This window comes from Calonectris borealis, chromosome 12 (assembly GCF_964195595.1).
Source record: "Calonectris borealis chromosome 12, bCalBor7.hap1.2, whole genome shotgun sequence".
Lineage (NCBI taxonomy): Eukaryota > Metazoa > Chordata > Aves > Procellariiformes > Procellariidae > Calonectris > Calonectris borealis.
The window spans coordinates 21,806,311-21,819,058 of NC_134323.1; the positions used below are offsets into that span (position 1 = coordinate 21,806,311).

The 12,748-nt window shown below is 45.5% G+C and overlaps 1 protein-coding gene across 5 annotated transcripts in view; it reads right to left on the reverse strand.

The window, feature by feature from the left end:
- Positions 1–1,945: 1,945 nt before the first annotated feature.
- The window catches only part of GALNS (galactosamine (N-acetyl)-6-sulfatase), a 50,666-nt gene continuing 39,863 nt past the window's right edge, over positions 1,946–12,748 (reverse strand). For 4 of the 5 annotated variants that reach the window (XM_075161653.1, XM_075161654.1, XM_075161651.1 and 1 more), the window contains 2 exons: positions 8,070–8,187; positions 1,946–4,681 (listed from right to left, as the gene is read on the reverse strand). In XM_075161653.1, coding sequence (XP_075017754.1) covers positions 4,595–4,681; positions 8,070–8,187 — 205 coding nt within the window. In that variant the 3' untranslated portion in view covers positions 1,946–4,594. Of the gene's footprint in view, positions 4,682–8,069; positions 8,188–9,770; positions 9,994–12,748 lie in introns of those variants that run through there. The other variant, XM_075161652.1, reaches the window with a different exon arrangement.

Sequence of the window (12,748 nt, forward strand, 5' to 3'; positions counted from 1 at the left end):
GTCTTTTCTCAGTGTTTAAAATAGCCAGTTTCCAAAGGAAAAGAAGAACTTAAAATGAGATTTCCGTTCTCCCCTTACAACTGTTCTTAAAAATTAACAGTTTAATTCAAGAAGCACTGCCATGTCGCTCGCTGATAACACATGAAAAACTCACATCAAATACTATCAGAAAACAAAAGCAAAAGTCTATTTCCAAGTATTATAACTGTTAAGAGAAACTGAAAACAAGCCACTCTAACCGCAAAACAGTTATTCAGATACTGAACAAGCAGAGTAACTCTTAAGGGAGTAAAAGTATATGTAGTTTGTAAAGTTTCCCAGTGCTGAGGACAACAGCAAGATCCCTGGGGATCTGTTTCTTGTCTAGCTGTGCTGAAGAGGCTGCTGGCAACTCTGCAGAAAATAAACTGCCTCCCAGCACTGCCTTCCCCTCCAAAGCCCCGATTCAAACCACTCTCACCTTCAAAAGGTCTTTCTTCAGCTGCTGAAATTATTTCGCATGGTGACTGCAAAGATGTCCTCACGGGAATAGAGTATTCTCCAACCTTCGGGAGATCCTCATCTCATCCGCTTCGCTTTATGCGAAACCAGGAGGCTTTTGGAAGCTGTCCACCATGTTCGGGAAAGGCTCAACTCGGCAGGTACCGAGAACTGCCAGCTTCCACGCGGCCGTGAGTGTCCCAAGTTTAACAGCCTTCTTCTCGGCGATATTCGTTCCAGTTTCTTTAGTAAAAGCCCACTGTCATCCTCAGCACTTGCCTGAAAACTCAGTCCCCAGACACAGCATAACGTTTTATTAGCAAATACGTGGGTACCATTTGCTCTCGTTCCAAACTTGCCCATTTTCACTTTTAATGCTCGGCTTCCCATTTAAAATGCAGAGGCATGTTATCTTTCATCACTGCACTCAATACAGTTTGCAGGGCATTAACCTTGGCTCTAAGTGTTCGGAATTGATCTTCTGGTTTCCAATTCCAGTGTTCAGATCCCCGAATTGTTGGTCCACAGAGACTAATTTGCCACCGAAATAATCCATTTGTCGCTGCAGGATTTTAAATCAAGGCTCCATTTTTGCAGCCATAGACTGTAAATGCAGTAGGACTTTTTCCACGATTATTAGTTACATCAATTTCAGAAGCTTCTCTGCATGGAGGGTTGGATGATAACACAGCCTCAGGGGCAGTGCAGGGAGACTCGAGAGGCCAGCTAATTGGAAACTAAAGGCACGAAGAAATTCCCTGGACTCTTAGCCCAAGCAGATATTAAGCTTTTAGCGTTCAGCAGACGTATTTAAATATAAAGAAAGGAACATCACATAGAAGCAGTCTTAGACAGACATCATCTTTCCTTTAGCTCTTATGTCTTGCAGCTTAAGAAAGGAAGTCACCAACAAACGAGCTTCACTGCTGCAGGTCCCCGACCGGCCAGTAAAGCCCAGCAGACCCACTCCTCATCGACCGCTATCGCACACACAACCCCAGGCAGGTCCCGCAGGCAGCTCCTGCAAAGCCAACACCTGCCCCAGTACGGGCAGTTCGCAAAACTGGGCAACCATCACATGGACCCGCTTCAGATCAGAGGCTCAGGGTAATTATTAAGGGCAGATGTGGTAGTACATGCTGGCCGCTTTGTGATCCAAGGCGTGTATCCACGGTTTTGAGCTGCCCCACACTAACGCTGCAGGCTGGCAGTGCTCATCCCTGCGGCTGTGCTGGTGGACGCAGCCTCAGGCCACGTACGCCCCTGGTCCCCACACCAGCCTCTGAATTGTACTTGGGCAGTTGTGTGGGCTGGGAAATTGATCCACGTTAAAAATAATACAGGGAAAACAAAACAAGCTATTTTTAACCCAAGTCAGTCCCATGATCTGGAAGGCGTATCTGTGAGACTGTCCCAAAGCAAGGTGTTATTCAGTTGTTTTACAGGTGCGCACAGACAAATCATATAATGCATTTCTGATAAATTAGTTTATTTTTCTTCATTAGTTCTTCATCTCACAACTTTAAAATCTGTACATCTTTGGGAAAGGCATTGATTTAAAATCCTTGCTAGCTGTCCAGCTGTAAAACTACTATTCTTATTTAAATTTAAAGCAGTAGCTTCTTCACATTAAGCTTTGATCTTTTATAATAAATGGACATGAAGCAGATAATACAGAAACCTCAAGTCAATTCACTTATAGCAGCCAGCTTTCTAGTGCAAAGTTTACATCCAGTATCTATGCACTGAGAGATTATTTCAATGAGGAATGAGGACTTCATGTGCTGGGTAACCAGACAAACACCATGTGTGCTGAGAACAGGATGGCTTGTCCAAGCAAGTTACACAAACAGGGGAAAAGCAGTATCTTCAAAACTGCAAGCTGTGAAAGAGTAAAGAATGAAGTGGCAGCCAGGCAGGCAGGGGACACGGGGTAGCAGGTATCCAGTATGCTCACAATGTGCATACTGCAAATGCTAAGAACTGAGAAACATGTCTGAGCTAGTGCTCAGACGATGAGCTGCAATCCTGTGATCTCTTAATAAGCAGCGCGTAGAAAGACAAAGCGCTGTTACAATTTGCAGCAGACATGTTCCTAACTATTTGAGGGCTGACAGCGATTTTCAGGGAGTTGCAGTGACGGACTCCCTCCTCTGGTGGTATCTTTATCTGCTGATAATAGTGAACTGCAGGGCTCTGGACACTTCTGGGTGACAGAAGCACTAAAGCAGAGGTGGACAGCACCCAGAAAATGGGAAGTTACTGGTTTTGTCCAGTCTCCTGTGCTGACAGACGCACATGACGGCTGCGAGTCCTCCTACCAGTCCTTCTCATACAGCATCGCTGAAGAACAAGCTGATCAGAATCTCTCAAGACTTGAGCTATCCAAACTATGTCAAAACAAGGAGAAATGTTATAGATGTACTGGAAATGCCTTGATATACTGGAAGGACAATTAGGAACATCATAAGGCATCTAAGACATTTGGACTATAAACAAATGCCATTTGCATACGCGCAAACAGTGAGTTTCAGAGGCTCTGCCAGCCGATGAAATGCTGGCTGTGATTTCTGATAGGTGGAACAGTAAGAGCCAACTCAAGTGCTGTTCTCATTACAATCTTATAGGATTATCCAGCTTCATGAGATACTAGGAATTCCTGTGGGATTACAGGTAGCATAAACCATGGGAACAGAGAGAATGAGAGCATTTGGGATTAGAGGGAGGGTAAGAACAAGCAGTTGAGAAGCCCGTAGCAAGCAGTAGCACAGCAGTTACCAGAGCAGCAGAGCTCTCAACCCGTCTCAAGCCAGCCCCAAGCTTTGCTTGGGAAGGAAGTAGGGCCTGTAGAGCACCGCGATTTTTCCCAAGGCAGCACAATGCCATGCGGAGAGGGCATGTGTACTGTATAAAACACTGGAGTGGTGGAAGTGGAGCTGTCGGCGGTGCAAACGGCACGTTCAGGGTTGCTTCTGGCTACTCCCCCGAAGCCCCAGAGTAACTTTGCTCGGTTTTGTTCGAGACACGTTTATTAGCAACAGCCAAGGGTGTGAAACAGGCTTAAAAGCAGATGAGAAATTTGCAGTGTGAAATCGTGCGAAGGATTGGCATTTACCATGAACTCTGTTTAAAGAAGTGCTACACCCAGGCTGTGGAAAGTTTGCACAAGGAGAATTCCTCAGAGAGCGTACACTGGAAACAGGGTCAAGAGTCAGCATCTGATGTAAACGGGCATTTCTGAGCCTTTCTGAGCCTGCAGTTGGCTGGGCCCAGATCATGAGACTAGAAGCGTGACTTAAACCATATTTGGACCCAGATTTTTGGGAATGAAGAAAACCCCCGAAATGAACAACTGACCCCCAGCTCCCCAAGAACATCCTGCCCACCACCAATAAGGCAATACTTACATGAACACTATCTTCAAATTTCTTTATACCATTACCTAGGGAATGTTTGCAGCTACAGATGGAAAGAAGGCAGGGCATTCTCCCTGGAGCCAACCCCTTACGCGGGGACAGGAGGGAGCACTTGTTTGCACCCAGCAATGCACAGCAGTGGTCTGGGCCGTACAGCTGCGCCCAATACTCGCAAGTTTAGGAAGAAAGGAAAAACAAGTTGGTGTCCAGAGTTCACAATGGAAATCAAATGTTAAAACAACACGTTACAGGCAAACAAAACAAGGGCAGCTTGGGCAGGGTTTTCTGGCGGCTGTAAGTTTCCTGAACAGTGCCCCATGGCTGCTGTTAGGGCATCCAAATGAGCAATGATTTGGGAGGGCAGGTTGGGTGGAAGGAGCAAGAGGAATGGTGCATCCATGGCATTTCTGAGGTGATGGCAGAGTTGTGGTTGTCCAGAGAGCTTTTACAGTTGAAACAGTCTTCACTGAAAAGTTACCATTTACGGAAACAACTAAAACAACAGAAGAGTACAGGCTAAACCCTGAGCACTAGCAATATAAACACTGGCCCTTTTGGAAGAGCAAATGATGATATCATACATATATCACACCCTTCCTGTGTAAACAGGAGTGCCAACATGAGAAGACATGCTTTGTAAACTGTATGTCCGGTTGGTTATAGCTTTTCTGTGTATCTCTTGAGGCCTGCAGAGAACATCAGTGAGGCCAAAAGCACTTCTTAGGATCAGACTTGGGTGGTTTCAGGCACTTCCCTAGCTTCTCACAGCCTGGAGGAGACCAATTCTGTTAAAAACAAACAAAAAATATACAGAAAGATGATACATACCAAGTATCTGCTAAGCCCTAACCCTAACCTACCCTTTTTGATTCTCACAAAGACGCTCTTATGTCCTGATTGAAAAATGAAACTCCTCTCGCAGCTAACGCTCCTGGGCTCATCACCTTCCCAACTCCAAACGCTTCAACAAAAGCTTTAGGAAAGACTACAAATCCTTCTGCAGCAGATGATTCCCTCTTCTGAGATACAGTAGTCTCTCCTGTACAAATGCAGTCTGCTAGAATTCTGGTGACCTGCCTCTCTTTCCTGTAGTAGCATGAGGCAACCAGACCATGAGGTTTTGGTGAAATCCCCAATTTTCCTGGGATCCAGAAAAAAGTTATCGTGCTTAGCACTAAGATATCCATGCACTTTCTTGAGGAAACAAGTAAAAAAGCAACAGAAGGCCACGGGTGTGAGAGAGATAAGAATGCCTGTATTTTAATGAGCATTTTGATGGATGAATTCATGAACAGATGGAGCAGGAGGCATTTATGAGACAACTACTCCAGTGCATGCAGACCACAACTATTTGCCTCCCTTGTTTCCATGTTTCTTGAACTACCTTTCTCCAGTATGTATACAACGGAGAAATGACGTCAGCGAGGCAGCCCACTGCAAACCTCGGTTTCCAAAGGGATTAATGACAGAAGGAATTTGGATAAAAACTTTTTCAATTTCACTGGGGTTTTGCCATTTAAAATTTGGGACTGCGGTAATGTGAATGGCAGGTTACAATCCCCATTCTGCCTTCAGAAATCTTTTGCGTTCATTCTCCGTCTCTCCCTCTCTCAAGGTCTATCCATCCATGGGAGATTCCTGCTGTCGCCTATTAAGGGTCAGTTCAGCTCTGACCTATTGCCTTTCATTTTATTTATTTTTATCCTTCAAGTCATTCACATTTTCTTGGAATTAAATTCCTACAGAGTACAAGAAAAGCTTAACCCCAGAAAAAATGCCGGAGCACGTTTCTATTCCATACAGCTGACAACAGATGGCAGTGAGACACCAGCTATCTCTGCAGAAGGAGCAGGCCACAGAGGGGAGCTTTGGCGGAAGGCACCTCACTGTAGGAAGGGCTCCAGACGGTTTAGGAACAACTAATGCTCTTTTCTAAATTCCTTTCTCAATTTTAAAATGCACAACCACCACTGGAAATTTCAGATGCCTGACCACTCTGTAAAAGCAACAGAGATCCAAAGAAACAAATGAAATATTCGTTCTTTTGAAAAAAACAAATCGTATCTGCTTCAGTCTCGCAGTCCAAGTCGGCTTTCCTGGATCTGTAAGTGCTGAGAGCCCCGAGGACACCATGTGTGCTGCAAGTCAAACACGCAGGCAAGCCAGCATGGCTCCACTGCTTGAAGCAATTTCTCCTACACTTCCACAGGAGGAAAACATAGCAGAACTGGCTCCGGGAGCTTCATCTACACTGCTGGTGGGATACACCACAGATGGGCCAGCAAATACCTCCCTGCTCAGGAGGGCTGATGCTGCTGCGCTTACATCAATCCCAATACTGCAGTAGCTACAAAACCATCCATCTGCTTTGCTCATGGATAAGTAAAGAAAATTCTTCTCCTCTGTCCCGGAAAGGATATTAAATGCCCATATCAAATAAATGGGTGACAGAATTTAGAAGACAGTGTTGGGCATAGTATTAGTAGGTGATATTTATCTCCCAGCATCTTCCAAAGACAGATTTAGGGCCCAATCAACCCCAGCAATACTATCAATCCAAAAAGATTCAGTTATCTTCATCTCTGGTCTAAAAGGCAATAATTTGGTGCCTGTTTATTTTAGCTTTGTGACTGTAATTAGCCTGTTAGGAGTTTACATAGAATAGAAAACTCATCACGTAAAAAAGTTTCCTGCTGGGATTTGAACATTTCTCCTGGGATTAGAATACCCGCCAGCCCACGGGGGAGGGCTGCCTGCCTCAGACAGCCTGAATGATCTGGTTTGAGCTTGGCCAAGCGTTGGAGCAATCATCAGCTGCCTCTGCTTATAGGCTAGGCAGGCATAACTGGACCTGGCCAAGCCCTGGACGTTGCCATAGCGAAAGCAGAAGTGGTAGCCCATGGTCTGCAAAACTTCTACCCAACTGAGACAGACCAAGGGATGCTCAGGGAGAAGACTGACTCTCAATAGCCCCAAGGGGAGGGCTGGGGTACGGGACCAAGTATGGGACCTCCAGTCCAGCACTTTTTCCATTATGCAACCCAAAGACACCCGGTGTTGACAAACAGGGATACCAGATGTTTCACAGGACCTAAACACACTGCACCAGGGTAGCTGCAAAACAGCGGAGTATGCCTACAATTTATGAACCAGTTTTGGAGTTGGAATTAGCACAGAAGAAATGCCTTTCCAGTGAAGGTCTCTGGCAGCAGCCAGGCACTGGGGAGAGTGCCTGAACCCAAAAGGTCCCAGAGGAGCACAGAACAGTGTTTATTAAGGGAAAAGTTGAATAATGAAAGAAAACAACACAGAAACAATGGTCCTTCAAATCTTTTTCCTACTTAACATCCAAAAATAAAAAGATGTGACAAAGCTAAAAGAGATCTTTGCCTTCTTACTAAGGAGACACAGCTCCACATTTTGTACTTTTCTGTCTGGCTGGAGGTAGACCCTAAGCAGCAGGTACTGACTGTTTGTTTCAGACAATTATTTCAGCGTCAGAAAGATTTTGCCTGTTACTATTTTGTGTCAGTCTACAGGCACATCCCTTTAGACTACACACACTCTTGTCATCTGACAACTTTACCTCCTACAAACCATCCAGTTTCTTTCCCAGGTTCTCAACAAACCAAGCAGCATTTGACAGGAAAGCCAAACTGTAACTTTCCAACATGCAATTTGAAACAGAAAACAGAATTGAAAATGTTTGTCATGTTTCAAGCCATAAAGACTTTGGAAAAGTCAGGCATGGGTGGAATTGGAGGAGACCGAGCAAGACCAAAGATACTCTCACACATCACTGAAAAAGAACCACTGTCCCAGTCCCACCACTCAAAACACAGAGGACTTTTGAGATTGCAGAAGGGGATTAGAAAGGAGAAGGAAGATCTACAGCTGTAGGTACTGCCATATCTCTAAGGAAGGAAGCCACAGAGTTTATCACAGCATGTTGGTAGACCTAACCCCACTCACTTTGTACGAGCCTTCCTGTGCCGCTGCGTTCCACAGGTAACAAACAGCCCTCTCCTCTGTGGAACAGCCAGACAGCCCTCCAAAAGGGCGAGCGTGCATCTCTTCTCCATCCCTTCCCACCATTAGGTGACATTTTTAAGCCTTTACAAAATGTTTTTTAAGCTAAGGATTCTCAAATGTATTTATGCTTTAACCACTCACCATGACGGCCTTGTCGCACACGTTAAGCTGTGGCTCCCCTGGCACCATGGTCACTTTGTGCTGCTGGACAACGACAGATATTCGCTCCATAGCCCTTTGGTATTCATCGCTGGCAAAACTAGAACGTGAAAAAAACACAGACATTACTAGTGGGGCTTCATACACGGCATCATTACAGTGTCCACATCACTAAGCTAGGTCAGAAGACTTTTCCCGGGCCATAGCAAAGGAGAAGAGCACATAAACATGCAGTTGGCACTAACTGCCCACAGGTCCCTAGGGGAATGAAACATCTGGGCTGACAAAGTCCAGCCTGGCTGGGCCTGCAGGCTGCAGGGCCGAGATGCTCTGCTCAGGGCAGCAAGGATGGCAGATGGCTTGCCCTCCCCAGCAAAGCAGCACATGGCTCCTGGCAGATCAACTCAGCATGGGGCCTCAGCTTTCAAAACTGCTAGTCCCAGTGGCCCCAGATGTGTCGCTTCAGTCGGGCAGATACGCTGCAAGCTCGTGTTGATTCCCGAGGGGGATCTTGTTGGCAAAGGTGGCATGTACAAAGAACGGTGCTTCTGGGGTTGTCCTCGAGCTGTGCCTTAAATGATTATCAAGGGAGACTTCATAGACACAGGACAAACACCTTGCCAGACACATTAGTACATAAACAGGTTTGCCAAGGCGATCCTTCTAGCGTATCACCCAAGAGGTCACCCAGCTCTCTACGCATTCATCCTCCGCTCTTTCAAGTGCTTTTCCGAACACATGCATCACACAGAGGCATTTATTGTAGGGAAACAAAGGTAATGTCACTACTTTGTTTTTCAAGAGTGTTCTCAAGCTAAGGGTTTCACATACAACCGTTGGCTAATAAAACTTCACAATCACCAAGTAAGATGAACTAATATTATGCAAACAGGAAGATGGAGAAGAAGAATAGAAGTGACTTGTCCAAGACAAGAATACCTCCTCCATTTCGCAACATCCACCCTGGGGTTCTGCCCCATCTACATTCTTCCATTACAGCTTTATTATTCCAAGCTGGGACCCATCTGTCATGCTCCAAGCCCTCATACGGGGTTATAAATTACCAGATTTTTATCCACCCGATTACTCCAGTAGGTACTTGTTTAAGTGGTTCAGGGTGTACTTCACTAATACTTCAAGTATTTCTAAAATGGAGGACTACTACCCCATGATCTCATTTTGTCCATCACGTTAAGAGTCACTTAAAAAACAGAGAGCGGCAAATTGCTTCTGAAGATAAAAGAAACAATGCAGCTTGGTCCTGACCTCAGGCTCCCTTTGCTTACAGTCCAAGCTGGCCACCAGCCCCACACTCCAGCTAATTTCCTTCTTTGAAAAACAATCACATTTCGAAGCCCAGTAATGTGCCAACAGTTTCCAGTAAACCCTATAAATATCACATCTCGGCAACCATCCAGAGAGAAGCTGATTGTGGGGATGGGCCTGAGCTTTGCTGATAGAGAACCGGAAGGGAATTTGAAATGACAAGCTCGAGCAAACTAATCTGTTGCTCTCACACCCAGCTAGCTGCATCCTGGTGGAGAGGCTATCACCGGGACCGGCTGTGTGATCTGTACGGACCACCCTGAAATTCAGACTATTCTTGCAAAGCTCCCGAATTTGCTTGCTCCTCTCCCCACGCATCCCACCTTAGCTCTCACAGCAGCCAGCTGCTTACTCCTGCATTGCCCCAAAGACTCTGCTGAAAACGGCGAGACAGGCAGAAGTTTGGGAGCTGCCAAAGACCATCTCTGACTCACACCCTGATGAGCGCACTCAAGGCAGCAATCGCTTGGCTCTGAGCGTTGCATCCTGGTGGCACAATGGCCTTTCAGTTTGGCGAGATTTTATCTGGAAGCCTTCTGGTCGCATTTCAAGTGCACAGGATTGCCAGCCCGGCAGCATGCTTGAAAAAAATCAAAACAGATTTTTAAAAGAGGCAGAGGGGGTTTAAAGCTAACCTGTGTTGACAGGCAGAGGACCACGAACACGGGAGAGCCTGCACATGGAGAGAAAACGCTGCAGAGACAAACACACTGAGGGAGTCTGCCTAAAACCGCAGGCGAGTACCAGGGATGCACAAGCATGTTGGATATCTGAGCTGGAGACTGGATGAAAAGGGGGAGGCAGAAACATTTTAAAGCCTACATACTCTAGTGATGGAAACGGAGGTGAAACACAGTTTAGGGAGACACGTGTATTTCAGTGTTTTAGACTTCTAATGCAGCTATTGTGCCAGGATTTGAAAGCTCTTCCAAACCCGAGCTAATCACACTTCATTAAGATCCTCGTATGAAGGATTAATATGAATTAATACATATTTTAATCAATTGTTAGTCTAACAGATAGTCTAGATATCAAATCATTTAACGCCTCCTACTGCTGCTCTTGTAACTATCTAATGTGTTTATTTTTGTCACATACTTGTGTCATCTCTCCAGCATTTAAGATCTTCTTTCGGAAGTGGACCCATAAGATAAAATGTTGCTGCTAACTAATTAAGCTCCACAGCATCTTTGCAAATATTTAAGTGCTAAAGAGATAGCCCAATTTCATCCGTCGAAATGGCTTTTCATACATAGGATTCCAAATTAGCTATAATCTGGACAGACCAGTGGAAAACACAGCTGTGGTCTGGATGAAAGATAAACAGTATGTTGTCATGACTGCTGCTTTTTGCTCCAAATATGCCAGTCCTGTTGCAATGAAAAAAAATCTTTTTGCTATAATCTTAACTACTGCATTTATCCATGGCATTGTTGCTCATTAGCAACCTAAGACATGTGAATGCCGCAGTTAACAAAGTAGGCTCGAGTCATTTAAATCATCATCTTGCTTTAATTCCCGTGTTCAGGACACTCCTGGCTTTTTCAGCTAGCTCAGGAGTGACAGGAAATCTTGGCCTAACCTCAGCTCCTGGTGTTTTTGAACTGCTCTCCTCTTCAGCTTCTATACTTTTAGATTATTTCAGCATTTAGCATAGGGTGAATGACTTCCCCAAAGCACGACAGAAATGGCTTGGCACATATAAAAGACTCGCGCTTCTCACATAAGTACAAAGCTGGCTAAAGCTAAAGAACATGTATAGATTATGCTTCAAGTCATACCACTAACCTATAAACCTTGTCTCAGTAGGGCTTAACATGCTCTTAAGCTGGCTAAACCTGTTGACAGTAGCTTAAAACATATCCGATTGCAGCCGTCTTCCTTGTGTTGAAGTACACGACAGTGATGCAACCCAAGTGCTGTAAGGTGTCATTCAATACTGGAAGACCATCACAGATCGTCTTCAGATGCCTCAGTGGGACACATGAACTACCTTCCTCATCCAGACGGGTATCAAGTCTCCATCCATAGCAGGGGACCGCAATGCCTGCAGGATGGCACCAGCCCCGGGACTGGTATTCACGTGAAACTGGAGTCACCCACTGAGACAAAGCGGTGCTGGCGGTGGGGGTTGGTTTTCCTGTCTCGGCCCCATGGAGATCCCCATTCCTCACTCTGATGAGCTCAGGTTTTGCTCAGACAGACCTGTTTAGCTCCACAAAGCGCACCAAGATCCAATATCCATGCAGCAATTTGTAATTTACTGACTGCATATGGGGGGTTAAAACTGTCTCCAGCCCTACGCAAGAAGTGCATTTTGAGACAAAGTCTACAAGAGAAGAGTGCCTTTAATCTGTGTGTAAGATGGGGACAATTACTTCATGGTAATCAGTCTGAGTTACTAACGGAGCTGGGAACCTCTCTGACTCTTACATGGAGTCCCATCATTTCCCTGAATGCGTACGCAGGACTGGGCTGCGAGGGCAGGGTTTGCTACATTCTCTGTTCCAAAAAAAATGATATTATCTATACAGGTGTTTGGGCATTATTGTCTGCATGAAGATCCAGACCTTGCTGCCTCCGGGGCATGCTGCATTTTGTATTCTAGTTCAACAATCCTGCAGAAGGAGAGCTGGGAATAGCACTAGAAGAATGAGAGGGTGAGCAGGTGGTGTTGTGAGGAGTTTGCTAAAAGAGATCCCCCAGCGTACATGAAATTATTCCACGCTCAGAATGAGGGAACGGAGTGGACAAAGTCCAGGGTCATTACACTAATTGACACTTTACCTCCGGGAAGTCTCTGGAGATCCAATCAGGGCTGGATTGCGAGCGCCAGGTCCCAGGCACAGGTGTGGCCTGTGCTTCCTTCATTTAGTGTAATTGTGCCTTGGCAATCTGTTCCCATCTCCTCCCTCACCAAAGGACTCCGGTGTAACCTGCTCTGCTATTAACCCCACCATGCCCTACACTGAAATTCAGGTTTGGAAGAAGGAGGGTTTGTCTCACGATGCTTTCGGTGTTAGAGCTCCGGTTTAATCTTGCAGTCGTCAGAGTCTTTCACCTTCAGGTCCGCTAGCATCCTGAGCTGCAAGGAGAGGGAGAGGGCGATTCTCTACCATCATAAATACACCCTCAAATAGATCAGAACCGGGGCAAATTAAAGAGCATTTTCAGCATTTTTAAAAATCTAGATCTTGATGTTTTATATCTCTTCCTGATGATTCATATATGGGCACAGCGCAGTATGTCTATCCTGGGAGCAGCAGGACCGTGTTATTATTGAGAGGAATGTAACAAAATGGGTATTATATAGTGCGCTTCACAGAAACCTGACA